The 16,608-nt window shown below is 41.1% G+C and overlaps 1 protein-coding gene across 1 annotated transcript in view; it reads right to left on the minus strand.

Moving 5' to 3' along the window:
* SOS2 (SOS Ras/Rho guanine nucleotide exchange factor 2) overlaps window positions 1-9,983 on the minus strand; it is a 105,077-nt gene extending 95,094 nt beyond the window's left edge. Inside the window, exon 1 of the mRNA XM_027553698.1 lies at window positions 9,790-9,983. Within this exon, the coding sequence (XP_027409499.1) occupies window positions 9,790-9,876 (87 nt within the window). The 5' untranslated portion in view covers window positions 9,877-9,983. The remainder of the gene's footprint in view (window positions 1-9,789) is intronic.
* Window positions 9,984-16,608: the final 6,625 nt, after the last annotated feature.

Raw genomic sequence — 16,608 nt, forward strand, 5'->3', positions numbered from 1 at the left:
AGACGGTGATAAATACTTCTCATTTAAATAATAAATATTTATCATTTAATCTTGCTTCTTTCATCCCGTAGCCTAGAGTAAAAAAAATACACTATAAATGAGGAGACTCATGAGAACAAAGAAAAGAAAGCATCTTTAAAAGAATACTAAATACAGCCAACATCATTTTATTTCAGTCAGGAGAAACAATTTAAAGCAAGTTTTCACACCTTATCTTTCTATCTTACAAATAGAATTCAGAAGTGAAATGGCTGGCACATAACAAGTATTAACACATTCATCTGAATTGAAAAATTAAGTCAGACTTGGTCTGAAGATAAATATGATAGGCAGGTTGGCTTGACAACTAAACTGACCTTTCCAATTAGGTTATGGGGGATATTTTCCATAAGATGAATGTGGTAGGCAGAATTCTAAGGTGCCTGGCTCCCAAGATTCCGATCCCTGGTTTACACACCCCGTACACTCCTCTCACCTTGAATGTGGGCAGGACCTGTGAATATGATGACATACCACTCCTGTGCTATTACTGTATATAGCAAAGGTGACTAAGGTCAGTAATTAAGTTGACTTTGAGTTAATCATAAAAGAGATTATCCTAGGTGGGCCTGACCTAAATCAGGTGAGTCCTTTTAAAAAAGGGTCCAGAAGTGTGAGACAAGAAACAGCAGCAGATGCAGTCCTGTTCGCCTCGAAGTAGTAAATTGACTTATTACAGGCAGAACCACGGAGAAGAAATGGCAGCAACCCCTGGGAGCTGAGGGCCTCAGACAGGCAACTGAAGGAAATGAATTCTGCCAATAACCACATAAACTGGAAGAGGATCTCAACCTCAGATAAGCCTGCAGCTAAAGCCAAAACCTTGATTTCAGCCTATGGGACCCAAAATAGAGAATCCAGGTAGGCCATGTCTGGACTTCTAACAGTAACTGTAGGATAATAAATATGTGTTGTACTAAGCCACCAAGTACTCAAAAATTTGTTATGTGGAAACAGAAAGGCATGGCAACCCACTCCAGTATTCTTGCCTGGAGAATCCCATGGACAGAGGAGCCTGGAATGTTACAGTCCATAGGGTCGCAAAAAGTCAGACACAACTGAAGCAACTTAGCAACCACACAACAGAAATTCATAAGGTTTATGTTCTTTTGAGCAACTATGTACTACTAAAGTATGTGCTCAGTCTCTAAGTCGTGTCTGACTCTTTGTAACCGCATGGACTGTAGCCCACAGGCTCTTCTGTCCGTGGAATTTTCCAGGCAAGAATACTGGAGTGGGTTGCCATTTCCTCTCCAAGGAATCTTCCCGACCCAGGGATGGAACCTGCAACTCCTACATTGGCAGGCTGATTCTTTATCACTGAGCCACATGGGAAAGCCAATAACTCAACCTAAAAGAAAGCACTTTGTCATATATATTAAAAGGATGAATGGTGTGTATCAAATTGTTATGGTATTTAGATTTCATTGGGTATTAAAACACTAATGTAAATGTTTTATTTTAAAACACCTGTACTTAGAAAACAAACTATTGAGTTGGCCAAAAAGTTCCTTTGGTTTTAAAGTAAAAATAAAAGACACACCTTTTATTTTCACCAAGAGTTTATTAAGCAATGTATTCAACCATTCTGTTTCACAAACTTCTGCCATTTTTCAGGCAACTTCATAATTCCATCCACCCAAAACATTTTATCTTTTTGAGCAAAAAACTGTTTCAGGTGCCTTTTACAGTTTTCCAGGGAACTGAAATTTATTTCCATTAGGAGAATTTTATAAAGACTGAATATGTGGAAATCTGAAGGTGCAACATCTGATGAATACGGCGGATGTATCAGGACTAGCTAGTCAAGCTGTAACAGCTTTTGCCTGGTCATCAAAGAAACACGTGGTCTTGCATTATCTTGTTGGAAGATTATGCATTTTCTGTTGACTAATTCCAGACACTTTTCATCCAGTGCTGCTTTCAGTTGGCCTCATTGGAAGCAGTGCTTGGAATTAACCATTTGGTTTTCCAGAAGGAGCTCATAATAGAGGACTCTCACCAATCCTACCATATACACAACATCACCTTCTTTGGGTCAAGACTAGCCTTTGGTGTAGTTGGCAGTGGTGCATTTCACTTGCCCCATGATCTGTTCCACTGCACATTATTGCCCAGTAGCCACTTTTCATTGCCTGTCACAATTTGTTTTAACAATGGAATGTCTTCATTATGTTTAAGTAGGGAATCATATGCAGAAATATGGTTTAGAAGGTTTTTGCTTAACTTATGTGGAACCCAAATGTAAAAGCGATGAATATAACCAAGCTGGTACAAATGATTTTCAATGCTTGATTTGGATATTTTTAGTATGTCAACTATCCCCTGCATGGTATAATGTTGACTGTTCTCAGTTAATGTCTTGACTTGATCACTATCAACTTCAACTGGTCTATCCAACCATGGAGCATTGTCCTGTGAGAAATCTCCAACATGAAATTTCACTAACCACTTCTGACACATTCAATCAGTCACAGCCCCTTCTTCATATAACACAAATCTATTTTTGTGTTTCAATTGTGTTTTTATCTTTCTTGAAGTGAAGTGAAAGTACCTCAGTCGTGTCTGATTCTTTGCAACACCACGGACTGTAGCCTGCCAGGCTCTTCTGTCCATGGAATTTTTCAGACCTGGATACTGGGGTGGGTATTGTTCCCTTCTCCAGGGCATCTTCCCAACCCAAGGATTGAACCCACGTCTCCCCTACTGCAGGCAGATTGGTCACCATCTGAACCACCAGAGAAGTCCTTTCTTGAAATAGTAAAGCATAATATGGCAAAATGTTGCTTTTTCTTCCACCTTCAACACTAAGTGAAAGTGAAAGTCGCTCAGTCATGTCTGACTCTTTGTGACTCCCTGAACTGTAGCCCTCCAGGCTCTTCTGTCCACGGAATTCTCCAGGCAGGAATACTGGAGTGGGTAGCTGTTCCCTTCTCCAAGGGATCTTCCCAAACAGGGATCAAATCCAGGTCTCCAGCATTGCAGGCAGATTCTCTACTATCTGAGCCACCAGGAAAGCCTTAAACACTGAACACTAAAATGGCTACACAAAAATTCTCTGGTTTTGGTAAGTTTTTAAAATGCACACTGATATGACATACAATCTAACAAAACTGTGTCAAATGAAGTTAAAGACAACTAAGCACTACTAAAGCTACCATAGATCTTCCTGAGTGGTTCAGCAGTAAAGAATCTGCCTGCGGGTTCGATTCCTGGGTCGGGAAAGAGTTAGATGTTAGACAAGATTTAGCAACTGAACAACAACAAAGTCAACTTACAGAAAACCAAATGAACTTTTCAGCCAACTCAATATATCCTCTGAAACTAAGCTTAAAGATGAACATTTTTAGATGTCAACATAAAAATGTACAAAATTTTCAAAATTCTTTTGGAATACATAGTAAAAAAAAAGTTAGAAAGCTCCTTTTAGGAGAAAAGAATCAAGACTGGGTGTTGATTAGACATGAACCTGGAGAAAAAAGAACAGATGATGACTAGGCTTCTAGCCTGAGAAATGAGTACAAGATCATTTATACTGGAGACATCGGTTTATGGAAGATGATAACAAGCTTGAATTGGGACATGCTGTTAACATTTACATAGGAATTTCCAGTAAGCAGGAGTTGCAGAAGTTTAGACAGGCTCCAAGAGAAGGACTCTTTAAGATCTTTGTCTGAAGACTTATAAGAGGTAAAAGGGCCACTCATATTTTTATCTGCAGGAAGGTTGTTCCAGGCTGAAGAAACACCCAGCACAAAGCCCTGAGACTAGAACACGTCTAAGAGTTGGAGGTACCAGGAAGCCAGTGTGCGGCAGGAGGAGAGCAAAAAAAGGACAGTGGTAAATGAGATCAGCGAGGTTCAGGGGGAAGTGGGGCAACACCAGGCTACTGAGAGGACTCTGACTTTTATTCTGAGAAGCACAAGTTTTGAACAAAGGAATGACATGATCCCACTTATCTCTATGTGTTGAGAAAAGACTATGCGTTGGGATAAGGGGAGAAGACAGGAGACCAGTTAAGAGGCTATTTTAATAGTCCCAGAGTGTTCCCAGAAGGTAGAAGTGGAAGAGTAAAAAATGGTGACTGAATATTGTTATAGTGTGAAGTAGAGCTAAAAAGATTTGCTGACACATTAGATATTGGTTATAAAAAAAGACAGAATTCAAGAATAACTCAGTACTTTGAGCAACTAGAATGATGAAGCAGCCATTCACTAATGTGGGAAATATTAAAAAAGGAGCAAATTTTCAGGGGAAGAGGAGGAATTCAGTATCAGTTGAGATGTCTATCACACATCTTTGTGGAAGTGTTAAGAAACTAGATATCCAAGATCAGGAGGGAGCTCTGAGCCAGAAATATATATTGGAACCCATCAGATAGAGATGGTATGTGAAGCAATGAGGCTGGGTGGGATCTCAAGAAATCTATTGTAAATAGAAACAGAAATTCAAAGACTAAGCTCCAGGGAGGTCAGGATGATGCACTGTAGTAGGGAAGATGAGGAGATAGATAAACAATGGTGAAGAACTAGGAGGAATATAGTCAGAGAGGGAGAAAACCATCAGAGGTTGGTGTCCTGGAAGCCAAATGATGAAAAGAAGCAGAAACAGATCAACTATGAAATGTTGCTAATGGGTCATTTAAGAAAAAATTACAAAGTGCTACATAAGTAAGAGGTAGTATTTGAGTTCACAAAGTGTTTTTATGAAGAAAACTGGGTAATGAAAACTTTACTTGGAGATAATACTAATGCTCTCGACTCGATCTTGATGTTATTTTCATTGTGTTGCTTCCTCTCTACATATTAAAATGTGAAGTATATAATACTTTACACATTTAAAAAGTTTCTACTTACTATGTGCTCTTATGTAAAAAAAGGAAAAGAATTTTAGGTTGTTAATTTTTAACGTGACTACATGAGATAACGCTAAATCTATTAGTTCCATTAAAATTCCTTCCTGATTCAAATATGCAGGCTAACGGAGAATATAATCAAACTACTGCTCCATTGAAAGAAAGGCCCTGATTAATATAAAAGATATATATTTGATTTATGTCAAGTGGTAACACAGGTAATGCTTTGGATACTCAGCATAAAACACTTTAATGGAATATTATTGCTCCAAATATACCATACCAAAATTAAACTGAAAATAGAAGACTACTAAATCATGGCTGACAGGAAGCTAAATGCAGCAAGCTAAAATGCATTCCTAATGCTCATCCAGTTCTAGCTGAACCCCTTGGGTCAGTTTGGGTCATTATTAGTTTGGAATAATTCCAAATGACTCCCTAGAGTTATATTCACTGTTATATTCAGTGGCTTTAGGAAATTCCAAATAGGCCTCATGTCACAAAATCATAGTTTCTCCTATTCCTTTTAGCTGGAGTGATTTCTTCAAAAAAGCAAGTTTGATCAAGTTAATCTAATTAATGTGTTACATAAATAACCCTACAGGATTTTCTATTCTCAGGAGAGACCTTAACCTGAGTCTATGTAAGAGTCTCTCAACTTGCTTAACTCCTTTTCACTCGATCTCAGTTCCTAAAGTCATGGTCCTACCTTACCCTACAGCTTCAATCTTTTCTCCCCCTTTCTTTGTTTATTCCTATTGATCTTTCAAATAATTGTTTACCTCTTTACTGTCTGTCTCTCCCCAGACCTCTCTGCTACAGTCATTTATTAAGAGAATAGATGTTTTTAATGAGAGCAGGGCCTTACTACAACCTCAGTATCAAGAATACTGCCTGGCACGTATGAGGCACTCAACAAATATTTAAATATATTCTCCAGAAGTCAGCACTAATGTTACTTCCTTAAAGAAGCTTTCCTTGACCTTCTGTCAATGACACCAATTTCATTTTCTCAAAGAACTCCCATGCTTTTCTTCTGGGTCCTAGGAAAGATCTAGTGCAATCTTCTAAAACAGTTCCAAGAGGTATTAGTACAAAGGCATTTCTGAATCAAAACCTTCAACCTTCTCTTCCACCCCCACCCTCAGCATTGACTGCCATTAATTAACTCAAACATTCTCTCACATCTCTTGAATTTTAACAGATATCAAGAGTAAACTGTAATGGTTGAGGCGGAAGGTCAATATTAAACCTGAATTAAGTTAGACTCGGGAATAAGGTAAGTTTACCAATTCTTTCTAGCTTTCTGTGACAGCTGTAATGACAGATAATAAGAAAATTTTCTTTTCCATGGCTAGCCTGGTGAATAATATCCTACAGAAAAGGCATCTACAAGGGAAATATCAGAGACTAAAAAACCTGCTAAAATGATTTTAAGGCATGTTTCCCTATATGCAGAATGTTTACACTGATTTTTCTTAGCATACGATTCAAGTAGCACATGCACAAAGTACCACAGGCATTTCAAAGACACAGGTAATAAGCTGCATTTGCAACTATATCCCACACCCTTTCTTCCCCCAAGTAACATGATAGCTTCAGTGTTCTCCAGGAGTAGTAATGAGGGCAATTACCTCTCTGGCTCTTTTTAGGTAAGATACATAATTCAGCAGTAATGTTAACAATGCACATAGTATCCATTAGTAGTGTCATATTGCTCTACCCTTTGTAGCTCTCTATGTATTTAAATGCCCTAAGTGAAGTTCTATTTTAACAGGTAAAGAACAAAAGCACAATAAAACAAAGAGCTAAAGAACAACACATTTCTATTTCCAAAATTATTTTTCCTTAAATCTATTTCTCAATGTTCATGTTTCTCCATAGTGAAATGAATATTTAATGTTGGTTTAAAACAATCTCTTCCATTTTCAAAGTCAGTATAGTAACTTTATCAAATATATGTATGGTTTTCAGAAAAATCAGGAAAACTTGAAAATAAGCAAAAGAGATAACTTGCTGTTCTTCAGTCCAACACTATGCTTGATTACTACTGACTGGGCTATTTTACAAACGGGTAAGATTAACTTAAAGAGATTTTTGTCCGGCACAGATGCAAGATCTAATCAGTAGGAAGATAACCCCAAACTTACTGCTTATGTTCCTGTAGGACATTAACTATTTTTGTGTCCAATCCAACAATCTTACCTTGAGATTCTTTAAGGTTTCCTATAAATACTTAACCTCCTCCAATTTTCATATGAAGTGGCTTTTAGCATCTCATGAGTTAAGTAATAAATTAAGTAATAAATTGAATCAAAATCACTGATACATGTTCATTCGTAACTGTCATGAGAGTTTTGATTTTACCTTTCAGAAAATTATATTGTAACTGTTTTGAAGGTTCCATCAAGATGCACAAGTGAACTAACAGAACTAATTAAACAACCTTGTTCTTTTCACACAGAGATATTTCTTACAGAACTTTTGAGTTCTACATAAACCAAAACCTCAAAGTTTAGAATTTTCAGTCTATGTGGTAAACATTTTAGAGCAAGGCATCTTGGTTTTATTCACGTTTGTATTCTTAGGATCCAGTTTGGGGCCAAGTACCTACAATGTGTTCAATAAATGTTAATAAAACTAGCTCCCACATGTTTGATGGCAACATCCACCAGAGGAGAAAAGTCTTAGTAGTCTAATACTATTGCTGCTTTTACTATTAGTATTAATCTTAGTAGTGTTTGCAATAATCTGGTCAGCTGGAAGAAGGAAGCCATGTTCTAGATGCCTTGAATGTGAAGACAGAGTTTCTGCCTAAGTTGCAGGAATTCTCACTGTACAAGGACACGTGTGGCAAGTACAGACCAGAATTTAACTCATCCTGCAAAGAAAGAGTGAACCTTGAACTCCTCAAAAACTACAAACCTCAAGAACTACAAAACTACAAAGAACTATAAACCTACGAGCTGCACGACCACAAAACTGGATATAATCTGGAATTACAAACATCAAAAAATTTGCAAAAACATAAAAAAAATGTGTTCCATGGGAGTATACCTCAATTCTAGAAAAACAGTAATGTAATAAGTTAAATAAAAATTGTTTTTTAATTCACTCAAAAGGCCAGATTTCCTTAGCTGTATATATTCCATACGCAAAGGACATACAAGAACTGTAGAATACAACAGAGATCTACAAGGCATCTGAGATCCAAGAAAACAAGCACAACATATAAACGCAAAATAACAGACTCAAAGCAATGAACTAGGATCAGATGCTACCCTGGGTTTATTTCCAGACTAACCTGAAGATATAAATCTGTATCTGTGCATGAGGGATTATTAGGGTCAAAGCTACCTATTGAATAAGTTATGCAACACATACTCAAATTCTATTTGCTACCAGAAAATCCTAGTAAGAGACCTACACCTCACTGCCAACAACATAGGACTATCTGATAACTGCATTCACATTTCTATGTGGTAGAAGGTTCAATCACTATCTAAGCATTTCCCTCTTTGCTTTTAACTCAGGCCAGTGTTCATTATCACCACTCAGCACACTTGCCATTTCCTTCCCTCTCCTTATAGAATCGGGTTGCCCACGGAAGGAAGGTCAATGTAATACTTTAACACCTAAAATACCTGTGAAATGGTAACTGTCTAGCTGCTCTTAACCACCTCCACCAAATTCTTTAAAAAATTTTACATGATGTTTGGCCCAAGGAAGGCAATACCTCTTCCTAAGAATCGTGAAAAAACGGCAGATCTGAAACTCGAATACGTGAGGGAATGTTTTTTACTTTAAAATACTACTACTTCTTTTCACTTAGAGAAATTTAATGTATGAAGATTTATTTTCCGGGGTAGTCTTTTAAATTAATGTTTATTCCTTATTATTTTAAAATTTATATTTGGTTATTTTGCACAAAAGGTCATAGGGACTACATCTGTATCAATGGCAAGGAAAGCCCATGCTCAGTATGTTTATCATCTTCTGCCTCCATTTACACTCTTTAAACGTCTTGACCTTACAAAAGGCTTTATTATAAAAACGTATGATTATTACATATTAAAAAAACAGTACGATTATTACCGAAATTCAGAGGAAAACTGACATCATCTACAGGACAGATGCACCCTAACGATGTACCCAAACTAAAAAGACTGATTTTTTATGAGCTGAGCCTTTTTTATCCCCTTAAAATGATTCTAAGTAATAAATTGCACTCAGTGAAGAAAATGACCAAATTTTACAGGGGAAATCTCTCCTAAACAGGGGGACGCCTATGGCAGGAAGGGAGGAGGCACTTTAAATTGACCTCAAGAATTGTAAAAGCAATATTATGGCTCACTGACATTTCTCAATCGAGAAACACATCCATCACCAAAAAAAAAAAAAAAAATTACAACCTCTTAAGTGAGTGGACACCCTTCACCCTTCAAAATGCCTAAGGGAACAGACCCAAAGAATTTAATTAAAAGTGATTACTCGGCCTAGAAACGTGCTTTTGTTTTAGAAACTGTCTAAATACCAGCGGGACTTTCTGTTGCCCGAATCCAGCCCGAGGACAACAAATTGGTCAACGGCGGAAGTCGCCTGACGAAAAGACTGCAACATGAAATCCAGTTTTATGATCATAACAAAACCTTCCTTCCGGGGCCAGGCAATAACTTGAGAAAACGTCCTTTGGGACGCAAAGGCAATCACAAGCCCCTCGTCGCCGGCCAGAGAGAAAGCGATGGACCCTCCGGCGCCGAGCGCGGGGAAGACGTGCAGCTCCCCGTTACAGCGTCCGAGGGGCCGCGGCTCGGGCCGTGGCTCGCGCCCCGCCCGCCTGCCGCGGCCCCGGCACCTCCCTCGAGCCCCGAGGCCGCCCGGGCACCAGCACTGACCTTCCGCAGGGCCGAGACCAACAGTCCCCGCCATTTCGGACTGTTCTCTTCGCTGTAGAACTCGTAAGGCTGCGGCGCCTGCTGCATGGCCCCGGCGGCAGCGCCTCCGCATCGGGGGCGGGCCGCGGGCCGAAACGGGCCGGGCCGGTGATCTGACAGGCAGGGCGCGGGCCGCCTAGCCTCACCGGCCGCCGCCGCCTCCCGCCCGGGCCGCGGTTACGGCCGAGGCGGCTCGGAGGCGGCGCCGGCGGGCGGGCGGGGGCTCCGGGGGCGGCTTCCTCGGCCCCGCGACCTCGCCTCGCGCAGCGTCCTCAGGGGAAGCGCGGCGGCCCGTGAGCCCGAACGGCCCTCGGCTGCGACCAAAGCGACGGCCTCCTTTCCCAGTGGCGCTGGCCCGCTTCTCGAGCTGCTGCTCCTCCTTTGTCTGGGTTCGCAGCCTGGCGGGGGTACAGCTGGCCTCGCCCCCGCCCCGACTCCCGCTACGGCCGTAGTAGGCGGACAGAGGCGGCGGCAGCTTGTGTCCTCATCGCCTCATCTCCGCCCTCCCAACCGGCAACGCTGCCCTGCCCGGGCCGCCCGAGTCACCTCCAGAGGGCCCTGGGGACCGACCGGGCGTGCGCGTCGGGCGAGCAAGCCACACTCCTGCGCGCACAGTGCCGGCCACCGCCGCCGCCCCCTCAGCAGCCGCGCACAGAGCCTCAGGACCGCCGCCAAGCCCAGGTCCCAGCAGCCGCGGCTCGGCCCGCCCCCTCCGCCGCGCGCTCATTAACCAGAGTAGCTGGAGCAGCCCCTCACGGAGCATGCGCGTCGCAGAGCTGGCCGAGGCGCCGGCTGGGCGCGGGGGCCTTCTCTCGGGAGTGCACGTCTCCTGGGCGCTGTCTGCGAGCCAGTTTCAGAAACACTCCCTAGCTCCCTGACTGCGTTTTACACACTCTTTCCCGCGACAATCCTGACTCGATGCCATTCCTCAAGCCCCAGAACTCCAGTCGTGGGAAACAATATAGGGAGTTAGAAAGAAAGTGGTTTTCAGGCTGGACACGATGTTTAATGTATTTGTGTTCTACGTGGCTCTTCTGTATATGTAACTATTTCATAGCGTAGTGTTGAGGGGACTGAAGAAGGTGAGGAGGGGAAAGTCCTTGGCGCATAGTAGGGCCAAAAAAGGCAGAGGGCAGCGTTAATCAAGCTTGAATTTAAAAGTCCTTCACTTGCACGAGCCCTCATGTGTTCACAGAAATTTCATACCGTTTTGGTAAAACTGTCCATATTTTTGCATTGTTTTCTTAATGGTGTTTCCAAATTGTGGCGGTGTGGAGGTGTCAGGTCCCACAAAACCTGGATCCGCCCTTGGGGCCAGCCCTACTCACTAGCAACCCCAAAAAGATCCCCAGACCTTAACCCCTCCTGAATTGACGACTCTGGAAACTTTATCGTTAGCATAAATTTTATCCCACTAAAGATGCTGAGCACATACATGAATTACAATAGATTGTTGCCAGCCACCATCCCGGAGGAAGAGAAAGGAAGAACAAGGTACAAAAAAACAGTGTGCCACGATTCAAAATCGGTTCAAAATCAGTAGCAGAGCAGTTAAAACAAGCATCATTTTGTCATTTTGGCAAAATCATAATGGCAGAGTTGGAAAACTTAGATCATTTTTCTAATCCAAGTATCCACTGAATCCAGAACCTTTTCAAATAGATAAGTAACAAGGATATGTGGTACAGCAAGGAAATATAGCTATTGTTTTGTAATAAGTTCAAGAGCAGCAAAATATATTTAAAAATATTGAATTATTGTTGTACACCTGAAACTACTGTAAATAAGAAATACTTCCTTTAAAAAGAATGGCCACATCCACATTCCCATGTAATTAGGATAAAAGGTAGAATGGTGAAATGCTTGTATTTCTCCAAAGAATCTTTCCATAAGTGAGGGCAAAGACCTTGGCTAATTTAGACCTCTTTACTTTTCTCTCTTTTCTTGAACTCCAGCTATAAACTGCTAGGCTGTCCCGCTATTAGACTGGGGTTGTATTTTCTTATAGGAAAGTGAAGATGGGAAGTTTCATTCTTGGCTAAGGAGATTAGGAGCCTTCTCTGAGTCAAATCAGGTCTCAAGACACATTTTGTTCAACCAGAACTGTATTTACCTTTTTAAACCTGATGTTAATATTTTAAAATTTCATGTTAAAAATATCTGGATTTCCAGTTTCTCTTGACAAAGATCTGGCAATACTGGGCCCTGATGCGCCCTGCAAGGGAATGATCAGTAGGCACGGGGTAGTGGCTGCCTCTTTAGAAAAGTATGCCATCCCATTTGAAGCTGGCTAGGCAATGGCACCCCACTCCAGTACTCTTGCCTGGAAAATCACATGGATGGAGGAGCCTGGTAAGCTGCAGTCCATGGGGTCGCTAAGAGTCAGACATGACTGAGCGAGTTCACTTTCACTTTAATGCATTGGAGAAGGAAATGGCAACCCACTCCAGTGTTCTTGCCTGGAGAATCCCAGGGACGGGGGAGCCTGGTGGGCTGCCGTCTATGGGGTCACACAGAGTCAGACACAACTGAAGTGACTTAGCAGCAGCAGCAGCAGCAGCCTCCCCACCTGGCACTCTTCACCCTTTTATGTAACCTGCCTAGTCTCTACAAGCATCTGAGCTATGATCTCTGGGCTAGACAAACAGAAATGTGATCCACATGCATGTGGAAAATAATCCAAGAATGACATTAGTAAGAAGTTACCCAACCAAATGGGCCATCCAGGAAAACATGTTGGATCCATACCCTATACTGTACACTAGGCTAACTCCCAGATGTGTCAAATATTTAAATATAAAAAATAAAACCATAAAGTAATCTGCTTATAATTTCAGAGTACAAAGACCTTACTACTATGACATAAAATGTAGCTTAGTAAGTTCTAGTTTTGAAAATGTATACCAAAGGAAAACATAAGTAAAGCTAAAAGGCAAACGACAAACTGGAAAAAATATTTACAACTTATTTCCTACAGTTAATCTCCCTAATATCTAAAGGAGTTCCTATAAATTTATAAGACTAAAATGTAATAATAAAAAAACATTAAGGATATGAAAAGGAATATAAAATGTCTCAAACTTATTAAAGATGGGCAACTTTCTCATATTACAAAAAATGCAAATTTAAATTATCATTTTTTACCTATTCAGTACACTTCAGTTCAGTCACTCAGTCATGTCCGACTCTTTGCGACCCCATGAATCACAGCACGCCAGGCCTCCCTCTCCATCACCAGCTCCCGGAGTTCACTCAAACTCACGTCCATCAAGTCAGTGATGCTATCCAGCCATCTCATCCTCTGTCGTCCTCTTCTCCTCCTGCCCCCAATCCCTCCCAGCATCAGAGTCTTTTCCAATGAGTCAACTCTTCGCTTGAGGTGGTCAAAGTACTGGAGTTTCAGCCTTAGCATCAGTCCTTCCAATGAACACCCAGGACTGATTTCCTTTAGAATGGACTGGTTGGATCTCCTTGCAGTCCAAGGGACTCTCAAGAGTCTTCTCCAACACCACAGTTCAAAAGCATCAATTCTTTGACGCTCAGCTTTCTTCACAGTCCAACTCTCACATCCTATACATGACCACAGGAAAAACCATAGCCTTCACTAGATGGACCTTTGTTGGCAAAGTAATGTCTCTGCTTTTGAATATGCTATCTAGGTTGGTCATAACTTTCCTTCCAAGGAGTAAGCGTCTCTTAATTTCATGGCTGCAATCACCATCTGCAGTGATTTTGGAGCCCCAAATAATAAAGTCTGACACTGTTTCCACTGTTTCCCCATCTATTGGAATAGCACAAATCAGAAAGTTTGATTATATACTGTGTTGGTGAGAATATGGGGAAATGTGTATTCTGATACATTGTTGGTGAGACTGGTAACTGGTCAGTCTCCATCAGAGGCAATGTGACAATATCTTAATTGCAAAGCACAAACCCTTCAGTTCAGTTCAATCACTCAGTTGTGTCTGATTCTTTGTGACCCCATGGACTTCAGCACGCGAGGCTTCCATGTCCATCACCAACTCCCGGAGCCCTCTCAAACTCATGCCCATTGAGTCAGTGATGCCATCCAACCATCTCATCCTCTGTCGTCCCCTTCTCCTCCTACCTTCAATCTTTCCCAGAATCAGGGTCTTTTCAAATGAGTCAGTTCTTCGCATCAGGTGGCCAAAGTGTTGGAGTTTTAGTTTCAGCATCAGTCCTTCCAATGAATATTCAGGATTGATCTCCTTTAGGACTGACTGGCTTGATTTCATTGCTGTCCCAGGGACTCTCAAGAGTCTTCTCCAACACCACAGTTCAAAAGCATCAATTCTTTGGCACTCAGCTTTCCTGATAGTCCAACTCTCACATCTATACATGACTACTAGAAAAACCATAGCTTTGACTAGACAGACATTTGTTGACAAAGTAATATCTCTGCTTTTTAATATGCTGTCTAGGTTGGTCATAACTTTTCTTCCAAGGAGCAAGTGTCTTTTAATTTTATGGCTGTGGTCACCATCTGCAGTGATTTTGGAGCCTCAAAAAATAAAGTCACTCACTGTTTCCATTGTTTCCGCATCTATTTGCCATGAAGTGATGGGATCAGGTGCCATGATCTTAGTTTTCTGAATGTTGAGCTTTAAGCCAACTTTTTCACTCTCCTCTTTCACTTTCATCAAGATCCTCTTTAGTAGTTCTTCGCTTTTTGCCATAAGGGTGGTGTCATCTGCATATCTGAGGTTAGTGACATTTCTCCCGGCAGTCTTGACTCCAGCTTGTGCTTCATCCAGCCTAGCATTTCACATGATGTACTCTGCATAGAAGTTAAATAAACAGGGTGACAATATACAGCCTTGATGTACTCCTTTCCCGATTTGGAACCAGTCTGTTGTTCCATGTCCAGTTCTAACTGTTGCTTCCTGACCTGCATACAGATTTCTCAAGAGACAGGTAAGGTGGTCTAGTATTCTCATCTCTTTCAGAATTTTCCACAGTTTGTTGTGATCCACACAGTCAAAGGCTTTGGCATAGTCAATAAAGCAAAAGTAGATTTTTTTCTGGAACTCTTTTTTTTTTTCCCGATAATCCAACGGATGTTGACAATTTTATCTCTGGTTCCTCTGCCTTTTCTAAATCCAGCTTGAATATCTGGAAGTTCACAGTTCATGTACTGTTGAAGCCTGGCTTAGAGAATTTTGAGCATTATTTTGCTAGCATGTGGGATGAGTGCAATAGTTTGAACATTCTTTGGCATTGCCTTTCTTTGGGACTGGAATGAAAACTGACCTTTTCCAGTCCTATGGCCACTACTGAGTTTCCTAGATTTCCTGGCATATGGAGTGCAGCACTTTCACAGCATCATCTTTTAGGATTTGAAATAGCTCAACTGGAATTCCATCACCTTCACTAGCTTTGTTCGTAGTGATGCTTCCTAAGGCCCACTTGACTTGGCATTCTAAGATGTCTGGCTCTAGGTGAGTGATCACACCACTGTGGTTATCTGGGTCATGAAGATCTTTTTTGTATAGTTCTTCTGTGTATTCTTGCCACCTCTTCTTAATATCTTCTGCTTCTGTTAGGTCCGTACCATTTCTGTCCTTTATTATGCCCATCTTTGCATGAAATGTTCCTTTGGTATCTCTAATTTTCTTGAAGAGATCTCTAGTCCTTCCCATTCTATTGATTCCCTCTATTTCTTTGCATTGATTACTGAAGGCTTTTTTTTTTAAATCTCTCCTTGCTATTTTTTGGAAATCTGCATTCAAATGGGTATATCTTTCCTTTTCTCCTTTGCCTTTAGCTTCTCTTCTTCTCTCAGCTATTTGTAAGGCTTCCTCAAAGAAACATTTTGCCTTTTTGCATTTCTTTTTCTTGGAGATGGTCTTGATCACTGCCTCCTGTACAATGTCATGAACCTCCATCCACAGTTCTTCAGGCACTCTATCAGATCTAATCCCTTGAATCTATTTGTCACTCCCACTGTATAATCATAAGGGATTTGAATTAGGTCTTACCTGAATGATCTAGTGGTTTTCCCTACTTTCTTCAATTTAAGTCTGAATTTGGCAATAAGGAGTTCATGGTCTGAGCCACAGTCAGCTGCCGGTCTTGTTTTTGCTGACTGCATAGAGCTTCTCCATCTTTGGCTGCAAAGAATATAATCAATCTGATTTTGGTATTGACTATCTGGTGATGTCCATGTGTAGAGTCTTCTCTTGTGTTGTTGGAAGAGGGTGTTTGCTATGACCAGTGCATTCTCTTGACAACGCACTGTTCTGTTCTGTTAGCCTTTGACCTGCTTCGTTTTGTACTCCAAGGCCAAATTTGCCTGTTACTTCGGGTATCTCTTGACTTCCTACTTTTGCATTCCAGTCGCCTGTAATGAAGAGGACATCTCTTTTGGGTGTTAGTTCTAGAAGGTCTTGTAGGTCTTCATAGAACCGTTCAACTTCAGCCTTTTCAGCATTACTGGTCAGGGCATAGACTGGGATTGCTGTGATACTGAATGGTTTGCCTTGGAAACAAACAGAGATCATTCTGTCGTTTTTGAGATTGCAAACCCTTGGACCTAATAAATTCTAGGATTATGTCCTATAGGTATGTGAAAGTCATATGTGAAATGACTTTGCACAAGATTATTTATTCCAGTACTGTTTGTTACAGCAAAACAAGGAAAAACACAGTAGAAATAAACAATTCAAATAATTATCAGTAGGAATAAGAGGCTGGTTCAACAAATAATAAATCAGAGAATGGAACCTATAAAGTCATTTAAAAATACTTGGCCACTGTGTT

This window comes from Bos indicus x Bos taurus, chromosome 10, assembly GCF_003369695.1.
Source record: "Bos indicus x Bos taurus breed Angus x Brahman F1 hybrid chromosome 10, Bos_hybrid_MaternalHap_v2.0, whole genome shotgun sequence".
Lineage (NCBI taxonomy): Eukaryota > Metazoa > Chordata > Mammalia > Artiodactyla > Bovidae > Bos > Bos indicus x Bos taurus.